At 43.7% G+C, this 16,174-nt stretch overlaps 1 protein-coding gene across 2 annotated transcripts in view; it reads left to right on the top strand.

Annotated features, from left to right (window-relative positions):
• The window catches only part of tspan9a (tetraspanin 9a), a 230,455-nt gene that overhangs the window by 140,577 nt on the left and 73,704 nt on the right, over positions 1-16,174 (top strand). The window contains exon 4 of one of the 2 annotated variants that reach the window (XM_084734821.1): positions 2,696-2,775. In XM_084734821.1, coding sequence (XP_084590947.1) covers positions 2,713-2,775 — 63 coding nt within the window. In that variant the 5' untranslated portion in view covers positions 2,696-2,712. Of the gene's footprint in view, positions 1-1,702; positions 2,776-16,174 lie in introns of those variants that run through there. The other variant, XM_084734820.1, reaches the window with a different exon arrangement.

Genomic DNA, 16,174 nt, shown 5'->3' with positions numbered 1-16,174 from the left:
GTACGCTTGAAGATTGCGAACACCTCGCAACATCCTCCCCTTCTAAGTGTGTATGAGAACCTATGGTGGTCCCAAAACTTTCTGGGCTACTGTACATTGTGGTACAACATGGCGGAGCTCATGGAGGAGGACCGCCTCATTCTGAGGTACTTAAAAACGGAACAGTACATTAATGAGAACATACGCTTTTAATTTTATGTCCCATTTCTTCCATATTCTGCCAATAGATGCCCATAAATCTTACACACTGTAAAATGATTGATTGATTATGCAAATTAGTGGAAAACTAATTTTCTTCTGATCAACTAATTGATTTATTGACTAATCATTGCTGCTGCACTTTGAACTCTGCTGTTAAGTCGCAACCCTAACCTGGTGCTGAAACCCGATTTTTCATCATCCCTGCATTAGAACCACAGTCCATGTGCTTCCCAAAAGCAGTTTTTTTACTCCACAATGGTGAAACTCAAGAGAGTTGGATTAGCTTGTCTGTGTCGATTGGGTATTACTGGATTTACCTTTAAGACCATTCAGTTGAAACTCTCCCTCCATCTGTCTGGAGGCTGAGCCATCACTGGCACTCAGCTGACAGAAGACCATTACTGCAGCAGAACAATGTGCAGTCTTGCGGTAGCTTGACAGTCCTGGGGAAAGTTGATTCTGGGAGTCAGCGAGGGCAATTATATTATTATTATTCCAATTGTTATGGCCATCTGAGTCAAAACGAATCCCCGGCAAGCTCACGCAGACAGACACAACTTGAATTATTGAAATTTGACAGCAGCCACCCTCACACGCTTTTTAGCCTTTGTTCTCTGATGATATGCTCATGTAGCAGTTAGGGGAGATAAGTTTAAAATCAAAGCTCTCCAAAACCATGTCAGCTTGGCATATGAATCAGCGGGGCTGTCCAGCGTTTGACCCCGGCTTTGCGTCCGGGAGTGTTCAGCATCTTAAAGCCACTATCCCCTTTCCGTGCCTCAGATGGTGCCACAATTCCAGCCTGGACACTGCCAGTTAATTAGGTCTCCTTACATGGATGTGGGCAGTACGGTGATGAATAACACAGAGCAACGGCGTGACCAAACTGCAGCTTGGTGCTGTCGCCAACACCCACATCAGATGCAGTAATCACGCTACTGATAGTCGCTTGATGTTCCAGGCAGGGTTTTTTAGAAATATTTGATAAATTTGCTGTCACAGTTAACTGTTTTATTTAAGGCGGCATTAATGAGTGAAATTACAGACTACAAATTAAAACAGTGTAAGGAGCTATTAAGGCATGTGTGAAATAGTGATTGGGTGTATGTGTCATCAGCAGACTGACAGTGAATGCATTCAAAAGAGTCCGTCAGCAATTTCCACCCCCAACCCTGTTACTCCACACACAACCCTTTACTCATCTACAATTAACTTGACACTTCATTTTATTTCTGTTTGTTTGTTTGTTTGTTTGATATTCTCAAATTTATCTCCAGCCTCTCGTTTCCCCTGACAGCAAACGATGAAATTGCTGAACATGTATAGTCAAAGCAAACATAGTGATGGGCTTATTAAAGACACGGGGGAGTGGAGAGGAGAGGAGGAGCCCAGGTCTGGCTCAGCTGCTGCATTGGCTGTCAGCTCAGCAGTGGGGAGGGGTTGACAGAGAGAGAGAGAGAGGGAGAGAGAGGGAGAGGAGGAGAGGGAGTGAGTTGGGGGAGGAAGGAGGGCAGTGCTCTTGTTGGGAGATAGGGAATGCCGTTAGTTTGCGTCTGCCGATAATAGCACATCAGCCAGAGCGCTGCTATTAGGAGAGCAGAGCGCAGGCAGTGCGGAGGACTGAGCCGCTGATCACAGAATGGTACACTAGAGAAGACAGGCAGAAAGAGGGACAGAGACAGAGTGAGGGAGGAGAGAGCGCATCAGAAAGAGAAGAGGAGGACAGAGAAGGAGCAGAGGAGAGGAGAGTGAGGAAGGGAGAAAAGTTAACAGGTCAGCAGCAGAACGTGGAAGTGGAGCAGCTGAGACTCACGGGGGTCTTTCTCCCCCTGGAACAGCCCGGCACAGCAATAAGCAGCACAGGAGGAGAGTGATATTACCAGAGGGGATAGAGGGAGTAACTTCTTCCTGGAAAGACATAGGGGCGAGGGTAATGCTCTTCACAGGACCCCTCTGCACAGCTACTTCAGGACCAAGACAGCAAGCAGAAGACACTTGCCTGGCAGATGTGTCTGGACAGTGCACTTCTACTCACTTCTCTATTGAAGACTTTCTTGAGGTGGATGTAGTTGTGTTTCTGTGAGGCTTTTGTCTTAATTTTTGCTTCAGAGTGTGAAGCAGTGGAGTTGCCCTGTCCTGTCATCTCTGAGACTATGGTAGACTGTGCGTCAGGGAGCCCTTCATCAGCAGCTGCAGCCTTAGAGCATGGAGAAGTCCAGCAGTGAGGAGTCAGCCATTCACCGTAGCCCTTCCGTAGACAGCCGAGACTCCGATTTCGCTCAAGCCTCCACGTCTGGCCGCCCGTTTGGCGGCCGCGGCTTCACTGCCGGTGCATTCTACGGCTCCACGGGGCCGCGCAAAAACGCACAGCAGGGACAGGCTGGAGCGGCAGCTGACGCCGGCGCAGGAGACAAGACCAACAACAAGTACAGCTCACCCAAAGGCAGCAAATACGTGGTCTTTTACCTGGATCTATCCTTTGTGTTCCTTTTAGAATTCAAGAAGTGCAACATGGCAAGAGGCTGCCTCTGCTGCTTGAAGTATATGATGTTCATCTTCAACCTCATCTTCTGGGTAAGTGGCTCATCATTTTTTTATGCTTTTCTCATCACACTTGTTCACACTGATCTAGCTGATGTTAATGATACAAATGCAGAGATTTGGCTAAAAAGATGATGCTGCAACAGAGGACTTGAACACAGAGAACACAGAAGGTTCAGACTTTAGTCTTGATTTCAGATATTACTTATTAAATTCAGTGCAGGGCTGCGCAGACAGTGAAAATGTGCAAAATTGCATGAAGTGCAAAAGTGCAAATGTTGCAGTCAATGTTGGACTTTCCTCAGATGATGCTGACAGATTCAGTCTGGTTTAGTAACTCATCATTAATCTTAATCAATATGTGTGGCAGCAAATGTTATGGCTCAGTGTGTGTGTCAAGTTTTTTTTCTTTAAATGTTAATAAGGAAACATCATGGCAAAGTGATGGTTGACAGTGCAATCATGCATTTCTAATTATTACATCAGGCTGTTTATGCCTGTGCCGCCCTGTGCATGTTGCTATTCCTGGATGTCATGACAGAGTCAGTGGCATTGCACCAGGTCTTCTTTTGTATGTGACAGTTGATGGGAGAGGTTGGATTGTGAGTTCATTAGGGTCGTTCATTCAGTTGCTTATATGATTTACAGAGAACATGGTACTGAAATGCTGCTTTTGGCATGCGAGTGAAAGAGTATATGTCTCTACAGCGTAGTCACATTGATGAGCAATGCAATATGCACAGAGGGAATATGAGTTGAGAATGTCAGATGGTTTCAAGTGATTCTGGAGGAGATGAGCTGATTTATGTGCTTAATTTTATTATTCTCTCTTTTAATGAGATGTCTGCTCCTGGGTAAGGCTGTGATCAATAATGAGGAATATTAAAGGTTAAGTTCAGATTTGATGCACCAGGATATATGGCTGGATCTGTCATTAAAAGTGATTGTAATTATCCATGTTTGTGGTAATTACATTAATAACAGGAACAAAAAAGATAATGCAATAGTGCTCTCCCTGCCAAATTTACTCACAAATAGATTCCACTCAGACAAACCTGGCCAGCGTGTGGCAGGCTTTGCTGTGTACCCATGCATGGGCATTTGTTGTAAAAGTGGGCATCCCTTGAATGTTTACAGAATGGATTAGAGGGCTTATGGGTTATGAGGCCAAGTCTTTTGTGTCGATGCAGCGAAGCGTGAAGCGTAAAAACATCCCAACACTGGGGAATCTACCAACTCCAGCCCACCATGTCACTGGGTTGTGAGCCCTGCTAACTGGGGCACAGTGGAGGCAACAGAGTGGGCATTAGCCTGAGCCCAGCTGTGAACAGGCCAGCATTGAGAACACACACACGTACACATGCACCACACAAATCGAGATCCATTCCATTGTCCGCTCCATATACTCAAACGGACAGCTCTGCTAGTGGCCAGGCTCGGGCCTGAAGCTGTGGACGTCTCCACCGCTGCAGGGAGATATTTCCATATCATTCTCATATCATTACCCAGTACGCAGAGGCAAGGGTGAGAGTGATTGGCAAAGACATACAAATTGCTGAGGGGCTCTTCAGTGACCCTCGCTGTGATGTAAATGTTTGTTTAAGGGAATGAAAGGGTAAGAAAAGCTTAGCCGATGTCGGATTCATTAATGCAGACAGTGACTGATGTAAGCAGCTCATCTAAGCTCGGTCAGTACTGTATGTCTCCGTGGCCTCGGGCCTTGTTTGAATTAGGGATGGACATTTTAAGCAACACATCATCAGACCTCCAACACATCGTCAGTGTAAGCAACACCTGTCTCCACACTGTCCTGTCAAATAAAAAAGCACATGTGCTATGCTGTCACAGGCTCTGATCACATTTTTTTAAAGGGACAGTTAACCCCCAAATCAAAAATACATATGTTTCTTCTTACATGTAGTGCTATTGATCCAAGTAGATAGTTTTGGTGTGAGTTGCAGACTTGTAGAGAAATGTCTGGCTTCTCTCCAATATAATGGAACTAGATAGCACTCAGTTCTTAGTGCTCCAAGTACCAAAGAAATTTAGCGCCAGCGTCTGTTCTTAGAAATCATGACAGGATTGCTTAAGATAATCCAGTGACCTTGTTGTGAGCAGGAGCATGTACGGGAACTGTTTTCTTTCTGGTGGAAATAAAATAGTTCTTGTAGATTCTACTGTTGAAATAAAGTAGTTACTACATGAAATGGCTCCATGACACAAGTTCTGTGGATTTTCTGGAGTAACTGGGTCAAGCTTTTTGGAAAGAGACATTGTCAGACATCTCCACAGTCAATGTTCCCAAAACTTGGTCACGATTCACTTTAAGCTTTTTTTTTTTTTTCCCAGCAATGACGGCTACTGTTAGACTACGAAGTTCTCAGCTGCAAAAATCCATCAGCCTCTCTTTAAGGAAGGTGGTCTTGTGGGTAACCTCAACCTTAATATATGATGTAGACTAGATGGTTTGTTGTTGTTGCCAGTGAGTCTTTCTCAGTGGCAGCGTGTTGCCGCAGTCACAGAAAAGTGCATGCTATAAGCGGTAGTTAAATGTACAACAAGGAGTTTTTAACTGGGTATGAAACAGTCTCAAGTTATTATTGATGCCTCTAGATGACAGCATGCAAAAAAAAAAAAATGCTGGGAGAACTGCAGGTCCTGCCTTTATGATTTGGTTTCAAAACTGAAATTGAAAGTTCGATAAATTTTCGATTTAGAATTGAAATTGAGACACCCGTACTATATGGAGGAAAAATAAGTATTTTGGACTAAAACACCCGAACAGACAGAACCCACCCACGTGAATCTTCTCACACATTGATATATTCTTGATCAAGCAGATTCATAGCAGTAATTTAATCTTTCATTGGTGAATATCCTCATTATTCTTTGAGCTGTGAGCATAACATCATAGATCATGGCCACATTAGACTCTACATTAACAGAGTGACCCCATCAGTCACCTGTATGTCAGTTCCAGCCGGCTTGGCTCGTTTAATAGATCAGAAGCCGCCTCAGTGCACGGTCATGGGTCACCCTTTGTCAGGGGTCATAAGGGCATTATTATCTGCCGTCTTCTTGAGGGGCAGTCACGGGGGATTTGTGTGAAGGCGTTTATTTCCCAGGTCCTTTAAGCTCAATTTGTGCTTAACCCTTTTCAGTGGCAAAACTCTGCTACTAATAACCGGCTGCTGCACACCACTAATAGGGAGGTGGAAAAGAGGCTTTGGATTTCAAGGCTGGTAGCCTCTGATTCATGTGGAGCCTATCTTGTTGGCCTCCATGGAAATGTTTTACAACCACCCTGAGAGTGTGCGCAAGCTCTCCCTTTGGTCTGAGATTTGAGGACTCTCTCCACATCATGTGTGTCAACATATACTGAAAATGTGTGTGGTTTTGTGTGTGTGCATGGGGGCAAAGGGACCTTGTGGACTTTCCCCAGCGCAGCTCATCCCCCGCTGTGCAATAATTGAATTTTTCACTCTGGTAATGTTCACTTAATGAACACCCACCATGCATATTCCCTTCTGTTCCCGCAGGTTGATGCTCTTGTTTCCTTCTCACCACTAGATCTTCTTAATTACAGTTTAATCAGTGTCACATGGGAGAAAAGTGGGGTGATGAGGGGGTGAGGATGCTGCATGAGGCTGGTGGGGCTGTCCATCAGCATGTGACAGCTCGAGGCTCATCGGCGGCCGGATAACTGGCGCTCTGGATTCCGCCCGGTTGAAGGTTAGCGAAGCCTGGAATAAAGGGTTCGCTTGACAGCAAAGGGTCGGGACAGGGTGCCTATGCACTCTGGGATATAGGGAGGGAGGGTGAGAGGCATGCTGTATCTTGACACCCCTGGGACTGCGCTGCTCTACCTCTGACACTCCAGGAATCACAAGGTTACTGCAGCTGGTAGCGAGGTTTGCCTCTGAAGCTCTGACATCTCATCTCAGGACTGAAGGCGGGGAATGGAGAGCTGCAGTAACCTGACACCAGGTACGGAGGGGGTCTCTTCTTTCTGACTGTGCAGACACACACTGGAGCACACAGCCATCCTTGAGAGTACACTCACCGCCCACACACCATTCCCTCCACGGAGCTTACAGTGGTAACTTGAAGCACAAGGTAAACAGCGGCAGGCACTCTAGGCATCTCCATACATGCGCTCATCCTCAGGCCCCCCAGCAGTTGTTCATGACCATCTGGCTCCTCTTTCTTATGAGGGATTAGAAGAGTCTGAGCTGTAGGGGGAGTTTCGGGCAGATTAGAGCAGTATTGGGTGGTGCGGTTCGGATTGAGAGCACGGCTCCTTCGGACGGCTCTATGCTTAAAGCCAACAATCATCCAAGCAAATGGCCTTTGTGCTGTGACAATGTGCATGATAGCAGGGAGGGGGATCTGTTGTACTCTGTTTGACCAGCCTGATCGGGTGATTGATGTTAAGTCCTATTGGTGTAAGCACTGTGAGCATATCAGTGTTGGCGTTCTTACTGGGAGCAAGGATTTCAGCCTCTTATTCCGCAGTGTGTTCTCTGTACTCGCAGCCTCCTCTGTTAATCTCCTCCATTCAAGATTCAATTTATTGTCCACTGCTGCACTTATTTATCTTGTCCAGTGACACCAAACACCTTTGAGGAGAAAAAAAAGATGTTTAAAACAGGCCTGAAAACATAACACTAGGATGCCAAAACACAACCAACATCACACACAAGCTCATTCCCTTTGTTTGAGATGGATGGTACAGTAGCTAAATGGGCCTATCCCAGCTGTGCCATTATCAAGCCATATCAAAAGCTAAAGCCTCATTTGATATTCATATTTAAAAGAAAAGTGTCAGCTCAGCAGTCTTGTCCTACAAGTACAAGAGGGGTGGAAGTATCAAAGCCGCTCCTTTGTTAGAGGAGAGAAAACCAAATGTGTTTAGCATTCATGAATTCCTGTGCTTACTTAGGGGATTGCTGCAGGATTTATAAACCATTTGGTCCGAGGCAACAGAAGATTAGTTTCCCTATCGATTTAATCACTGAATTTGACATTTAAGGTTTCAGATGTACCCACACTCTGATTCTACAAAGACTACAGCTATTGACAGACTCAAGGTGGTTTGTAAGAGGTGCGAAAGTCCGTGTCTGGTCGAGTGGAACTCCATAAAGCGTTTCACGCCAGCCGTCTCTTCCCCCTGGGATCTCCACGTTAGATGCTGAATCAATTTGCCTGTTTTGCATTCCCCATATTGGCACATGAAAAGAAAAGACCAGTCATCTTTTATGACTCAAGAGAGAGCGTATTTTAACAAAGTTTTCTTTTTTTTCTCCCTTCTTTTTCCTTTTGTCACAAGAGGCACAGCTGAACTCCATCAGTCACTGCCAGGTGAAACAAGGATTGGGGCACAGGGAAATAGATGAAGGTTGAGTGCGCTGCGCGAGATGATGAAACAAGCTGTATGTGCTGTGCTGTCACTGTCACGTGCATTTAATTCCATCAGTCTAACATGAAAGGATGGAGGATGGAGCTTTGAATGGAGCATCGTCCTCAGCCAACCTGTCCACTTAAATGTTACACCTCTGACTGTGATAGGATAGGCAGTGAATTTAATCATCGGTCAATACAAGCAGTCAAATATTATATGTCCTCAGAATCATCCATATCCAGCATTTAAACTGTATAATATGCTGAAATGAATATATGTAGCCCGAGACCTGGGGCTGTATTGCAGATACTTGTTAAGCAGATCCAATCTAACTGTTTGGTAACCATACTAATTAGGTTTAGCACCTGATTTGGAAAAAAGCCATTGTAGATTAACAGTTCCTAAGTCAATGTTCCTGTCCTAAATGAAGGCAGGAAAAGTTTATTACAAACGCATTGTAATTTCCCAGAATCTTAAATACTCTATCCTAACTAGGATAAAGTTTGCATGTTCTGCTCGTGTCCACGTGGGTTCTCTCCGGGTATTCTGGCTTCCTCTCACAGTCCAAAGACATGCAGCATAATAGGTTAATTGGTAACTCTAAATTGCCCTTAGGTGTGGATGTGAGCGTGAGTGGTTGTTTATCTCTGTGTGTCAGCCCTGCGATGAACTGGTGACTTGTCCAGGGTGCAACCCCGCCTCTATTCCAATGTCAGCTGAGCTTTTATCTCCTGACTAAGACCATTGTTGCAAATGTCCCCCCAAAAAACTATAACTCATCTGTCTTGAAGATAAGTTCCCATCATTGTTTTTGTTCCGTTGTTATCATGTTTCAGTATCCTATATTTCAATGATAAAAAATCAGTGGTTAAAGCTGTTTAGCCCGACAAGATGAGAGAAGTAGTGTCAGCTGCTAGGTAACTGACAGAAAACTTGATAACTGATGTTGAATTGAGGATTTAGAATTTCTTATCCCAGGATGACCTAAGATTTGCTTCTGTAATACCAAATGGGGAGACTCTTTCTATATTAGCTTAAGACTTAAGATGTTTTCGTTAAACCGCTCCTGATCTTTGAATGTGTCTGACACATTTACATAAGGAACATCACTATATTTATATGCACTTTAATCATGTGAAGTCTTGTAATTAGCATCCCCTAAGGACCACTAGGCCTTGATTTCGATTGGCTAACCTGCTTAGTAAATATCTCTATATGCCTACCTTTGTCCAGCAAAGCGTCTGGGGACATCACTCTAATTTACACGTCTCTCTCTCTCTCTCTGGCTGCTTCGATTTCCCGGCCGTGTTGTGTAGCGCCGCTGAGCTCATTAGCTCATGTTGCAGATCAACTGGGATACCGAGCTGCTGTGTTTCACTCTAGGGGGTCGAGGTAATAGAGCAGCAGAATTGGAGGTGCACTTTTCGATTGGGCGCAGTAGGTGGACGGTGCTTTTTGCAAGGGAGTTAAGTCTCCCACCCCATCACTTATCACTCTTTGAATGGGCTGGGCTTCAGACTTGATGAGTTGTTGTTTGGTTTTGAAAAAGGGTGGTTATGAGACACATGAGGAGCTGAAAACTGCAGCGTTTTATTTCAGTGAGTTAATAATTTACTAAGGTGGAGATTGAACAAGCCTTCCTCACAAAACACTGACACAGTGCGAGTGTAAAGTTATCACTCGTCACATAAATCCTTTTGGGAAATTGTGACATTAGGTTTCATGTTTGCTAGTAAGTTAGTATAAAGCAACAGGGTTGCAGGTGCAGTTTTAGCCCAGCTGCTACTGTGACAGCTGTGTGGTACTGACATGTAACCTGAGAACAGATCAAATAACAGCAGCTACAGGAATTGTACACTGTAGAAAACCTCAGTCTTAAGTGCATACCATTCATTCATTCATTTGTTCCCTCCCTCATTCACATTGCACACCAGTGATTCAGAGTGCAGATAGACCACAGAGATGCCTCTGTATACTTTCTATCTGTAGTTAGGGCTGTGAAGGTATGGATTTTTTCTTACCGCAGTGACAAAGCAACATATTCCTGTGGGATGGTGGTTTACCACGAATGCCTTAATAATGTTTTATTAGAGCACACTGTCATGAGTGTAATATAGCTGTTTTAAAGAACAGGGCAGTGTGTGAGTGTGTGCGGCACGCAAGTGAAGGACAGCATTTAGCAGACGGCTGATGCCGCTCATGTAAATGTAGTAGAAAGTTGTCAATCTGGCAGTAAATGTACAGTACAGGTTACAGTGTGTCAGGTGATAAATGCTGCAGCTTCTCAAGACCAAGAAAAGTCTTGTCTGCTCTTTCCCAAGTGCTGGAAAAGTGACGGGTGTTCGCTGCGAAGTAAGCTGTGCAGGAAAGGCTAATGTTATGCTAGTGCTAATGCAAGCATTGTAACTTTACAACATCAGCTCCGTGGTGTTCGTATCCTTTCAGTTTTGTTATGCAACCTTGAACTGTAGCATCTTTTTGGAGACATTGTGAAAATAACCTATAGATGAAACAAACAGAACTCATGACTCAAAGCTTATGTTATTTAAGCACTTCAACGTTAATCTGAAATTGGTGAGAATTGAATTTTGTAAACGGACAATATTCTTGTGGTTATCTAATTAACATTAGCTAATGTTAGCCAACAAACTAAGACCACAGAACTCTCAATCAGATATGTTGATCAAAGTTTATACAACTAACTGTCATTCTGTAGTTTTTTTTTGTTTTGTTTTTCCATTATGAAAGCAATTGTTGTTGTTAGCTGCCTACTTGCAATCCCAAGATGCCTTGGGTTGAGTCTGTCAGCCAATCAGAGGCTGTGTCTCTGGCTTGTCAATCAATCAGAGGCTGTATTCCCACCTTGTTGTGTGCGGCAGCTCTGATCCATAGATGTATTGATTAGACTGACCCTTCAAAATAAAATTTGCACTGATGATGGTAATGAGCTCAACCCCTTGTGGTGGGAATCACATGAGTGCAGTATTGAGGTTTTGCGGTAATCATCTCTACACGCATCGACATGGTGTTATTTGGTGAAATATCCCATCAGGAATGACTCTACTGTACATTAACCCAAAGACTTCTCATCTTTTCTTTTCTCCGGCATGCAAAAACACAGAGATCTTTCTTTTCTAAATATAGAGCAGAGGCGTTGAGGGTAGAGAGAATGGGAGAATGATGGGAAAAGATGAGTGTCATTAGTTCTGCATACATAAGCAGGATCTTTTGTAATGACTGTGCGCCACATCGTGCGCCTCAGGCAATAAGGAAGGTAGCATGAGTGTTGTGAGGTCAAGAATGTGTTTATAATGATGAGCTGAAAAGTAGAAAATATCCTCATAGGTCACATATTTGGGTTATTGATCATGAAAGGTCATATCAGTTCTTTGGAAACAGCCCAAGCAAGGTACCCATCAAGGAAAAAATGCAGTAGTTCGGCTTAATCTTTGTTAGAAAATGAGTGCAATTATTGTAGCTTTCCAGCTGCCTTTGAAAATTTCACATAACATGTAGTGACACTGGACTTGTAGGGGAGCTGTGAGTCAATAAAACAAACACACTGAGCCCTGTGAATTGGTCTGGTCAGGCTTTTGAAATGCTGTTGCAGTCTCCGTCTATGACAAATATCTCTGAATGTACATTCCCTTAGTACTGCTTTGTTAGCCTTTTTCACTGCTGCATACATTTCCCACTTTATTCCACTTTTTATTCAATATTGGCGCAGCAAAACAGACCTCTAGACAGTGCAGATGAAACATGCATCAGTGCTACATGTGTCCATCAGCTGCAGGACTGCAAACTATCTATCCTCACGTTCTCTTTTCACCCCAGGAAGACCAATCAATGCTAATCTGCACCTTAGCAGTGAATTAATGTCGAATGTTAGCTTGCTACTTCAACGACTCAGCATTTTTTCTGACACCTAAAGGCAAATTACAGTGAAATCAATGTTTCCCAGTCAGTCTCCACCTCCAGCTCTGCTGAGGAGGCTTAGAGAATATCACTTTCTTAGTCTTCAGAGAGCAAACTAAATTCCTTTTAGATTATGTTGCTCATGTTTAATTAACAGTATATGAGATGTCTATATGAACTAACTGCAAATCCTTAAGCTGCGCACACACTGTGTTTTAAATTAAAACACATTAAGCGCTACACAGGTTTTGATTTCCTGGTGAAGCAGTTGGAAGCAGCAGAAAAGCTGCTTCCCTGGAAAGACTACATGTCTCACAATGCTGCAGTTAACTCCATCAGAAGATGAGGTTTAGTGTCCTGCATCCAGCTTCCTAAGTTCTCCAAAGGTTATCAGCTGCAGACTCAGGACGCATCAATGACTGACTCTAAGACCTATTTCCCCAGGGCCGCTGCCTCGATTGATTCAATCGGGCTTGATTCTTTTTCCCACCATGAACCCACTCAAACAACCCACACAGCATCCTTGAAAGCTTGTTTCCATTCATCTATCTCTTTCCCCTTTTCTAAACAACATTTAAAGACCAGGGACACACTGGGCACTGCAAATGCTTCAAAAATATGAGCAGCAGATTGACTTTGAATCTGTGTATTTTACATGTGTCATCTTGAATTTGGGTCAGGGACTCAGGCATTCACTGCTTGAATGGTAATGAGCCCAGGACACATCTCCAGCAGGGCTCCGACACGCAGCGAGGCACACACCCATCCACGTTGTTAGCCACGTACAACAAACGAGAGACAGATTTATGCCTTAAACATTAGAGCACATATTGATTTATTTAGCTGAACCGCCGCAGATTACTGCTGCATTATAACTCAGCCAGAAAATGCAACATATTGTCGCTTTCTAGATGGAAACGCATCAGCATATATCCGCTCAAAACATGATCGTCTGTGAACGCCTGACATGTCTTTATTGCTGTTTTTTTTAATGGGGCAATTTCACGTCGTATATGCAATCTACTGTACAATTCAGACCATCAGCCGATGCATTAGACTGTTTGTTGTGATTTGAAATGGATGCCTACCTTGTTGTTTTCAGAGCGAAACCCAGATCTTCATCAGAGCAGGTTGTTGCAGTGCTCTCGTTATGTCTGATCCAATTTGAGCTCCACTCTTATTTGATGTGCATGAGGTGTGCTCACAACCGGCTCTGATATTCTCCCTGAAGAGGAAGATGCAGTAACTCGTCAAGATCCTTCACTGCTACAGTAGCAGAGATAAGTGAGTGGCTGACAGACTGTGTAAACCTAATAGGGATTATTGCCATTCTTCGTGCATGCAGATTCATCCGCTTCCTTCCTTATCGCGGCTACGTTTTAAACTGTCCCCTTGACCTTGCCCGAGTCTTATCAGACGAGGACGAAAGCAAATGGTTCTGCTTGTTTATTTTACACCAATTAGCAATTACTAGTCTTATTTCCAGACATGAAAGAGCATTTGCTTTGTATATCTGTTCTGTTTCACAAGATATCAGGGTTTTATGTGTCCTGAAAATCAGAAATCTGAAGCAGTCTGGTTGCCTGCAGCATGCAAAGTCTTATATAAAAAAGGATGCATGTAAAACCAGCCCCGTTCCATCATTTTGGTATTCTATCTGGGGCACAGACGGATGCCTCTGATCTTACTTTTTGGTTTTGACAGTTTCATTGCATGGGAGAAATGCGTGAGCCAAAAGATAAAGCTGTCAGTAATTGCAGGTATTTGCCAGAAATGATGAATGATCAGGTTAAAGATGTTTACATCTGTGTCACAAAACATGAACCATGTAAATGAGGCAGCAAACAAAAAAAAAGCAACAGTATGCCCCCATCCATTAACCCTTATCTTGTCCAATTCAGTTGACAGAATATACCACAAGCAAAAGCTGCTGTTTTTATGAATGCTATAATTTTAGCTTTCATTTAATGCATTTAACAAATTTTATTGAAAGGGATAGTTTGGACTATTTGAAGTGGAGTGAAGTGGCACCTTTTTAGCCACTTAAAAAAGTCCCACCCGCTTATGCTATATTTAGAATATTTTCACTGCTTTACGTTGGAGTCAGAGAGCCTTTTCTGACAGGAAATCGCTGTTACATAAGCCAGATATCGCTCTGTCCAAACCAACCAGACTCCTCTGGCAAAAATCAATAATTTTACCTTGCAGAAAGTGGGAGTTGCTCATCTACCACTGCCTCAAGCTTAGTTCAGATTCACCAAAATCACACAAGAACACGAACAAATAGATCGTGACAGCAGCAGACCAGCCACTCCTGTGTTCTACGAGGTGAAATTGCTGTTTTTGCATGATATTTGGCTCGTATAACGGTGGTTTCCCATCTGGAAAGGCTGTCTAACAGCAAAGTAGTGAAAATCTTCCAAATAGAATGTATGCTTGACCTGATATTGATTTTTGTTTTTTAGATGTTTTTTTTTTAGGTGGCTAAAGTACATTTTGTTGCTGACCCGGTCCACAGCAGTTCACTGCTTAGCCTCCTACACCCAAACTCCTGCTACTTTGCCAAACTGGGGCTGTGCCAACTGACATCCATTGTAAATACACTGACTATGGTTAAGCACCTCATACAACCACACTTAAAATAGTCTGAACTATCCCTTTAACACCGCAACATGCTATGATTAAAATTAAAATGGTTTTTCTATATATCAAGCATGTATCTGTATACAGTCTGTGCCCAATTTTGTCCATTTGTTATTGTAGGGAGGTCTTAATTAAAGATCAAGACCCCCTCACTTGCCATGTGTCGTTCGCAGTCCCCGTCAGCAGTGATTTTTTCTGCACAGATGTCTCCATTTCTCTTATTAAGCCACCCAGGCTTCAGTAATGGGTGACTTGGGATGGCGGCTGAATACAAAAGAGTGAGTCAGAGTGGAGCTCGGTGTGGGCAGACTGATGTTAGGAAAAGGAGTCTAATTTGAGAAGTCGATTATGGGGTCATCGCCACCCTCAGTGAATAATCTCATTCATTCATAGTGAGCCACAGTAATTATTAACATACACCTTGCGCCTGTGTATTCACTCATCAGTGCAGTGTGGTGACACAAATCCCCATCTCTGTGTTTTGTTGGGTGATAATTTCAGCAAAGGACACAGCGGCATGGTCGAGGTCAGCCCATTAATGCCCCTTCCATTTCATACACATTTCCACTATTTCAGGCTTGACTTGTCGTCATGTTAGATTTCCATCCTGACAGCGCTTTGAGTGCGCTCACACTGGTTGCACGCTCTTTTCTTGAGCACAGTAAACTGGGACAGATGGGGTGGGCCAGATTTTTCTCCCCAGTCCCCTTCTGAGAGGACAGCCTGGCAGACCCAAAACGCAGCCGTATTCCTGGGTGGGAAGAAGCGAAGCATGAAGGGACGGAGGGAGGGAGGGAGGGGGGACAGACCTCTTCCCAAGAGCAAGAGAGGTGAGCACGCTGATATTTGATGACAGCTCCCAGAGAGGTGAGTCACTCACTTCCCCCTGGCATCCACATCATGTCATTTTTTGTTTTACTCCTGGGGACAAACTTTAAAATCATTTGGTCTATTTCATTTTAGCAAAACAACAAACCAGAGGATGGTGTGGAATTACTGACTTCTTTTTCAGTTAGGTGGTGTGTCTGCTTGATTAATTGCCACTTATTAGCCTATAATTTGATGCACATCATTAATTGTGCGTTCATCAGGTAAATGCTCACTTGATTAAAGAGCGGCTAAATCTTTTATGAGAAAAGAGCTCTGTTGGACTGACCTCTATGGATTGGCTGCACATCACGGAGCCTAAAACCCAACCCCAGCTGCTACGGACCAATAAGCCATATGTTTAGCAGCAATAAACACATTGCAGTACCTCAAAATGATAAAGTATCTGCCACATCAGTGAGAAGATCGATTTTGCCCTTTCCAGATATCTCCCAGATGAGTGTGGCTGCTAATCTCAAAACATCTTCTCCATCTGAACTTGACGACAGTCCAGAGCAGAACTTTGTACAGGTGTAATCACAGCGCTCTTTAAGAGTGTAGAGGGAGGTTGTCTGAGTGAACTCTGGGGCGGTAAATGGGTAAATG

Source organism: Lutjanus erythropterus, chromosome 13, assembly GCF_056507025.1.
Source record: "Lutjanus erythropterus isolate fLutEry1 chromosome 13, fLutEry1.hap2, whole genome shotgun sequence".
NCBI lineage: Eukaryota > Metazoa > Chordata > Actinopteri > Lutjaniformes > Lutjanidae > Lutjanus > Lutjanus erythropterus.
Note: the sequence above shows the minus strand (reverse complement) of the source record. Positions and strands in the feature narration are given on the sequence as shown.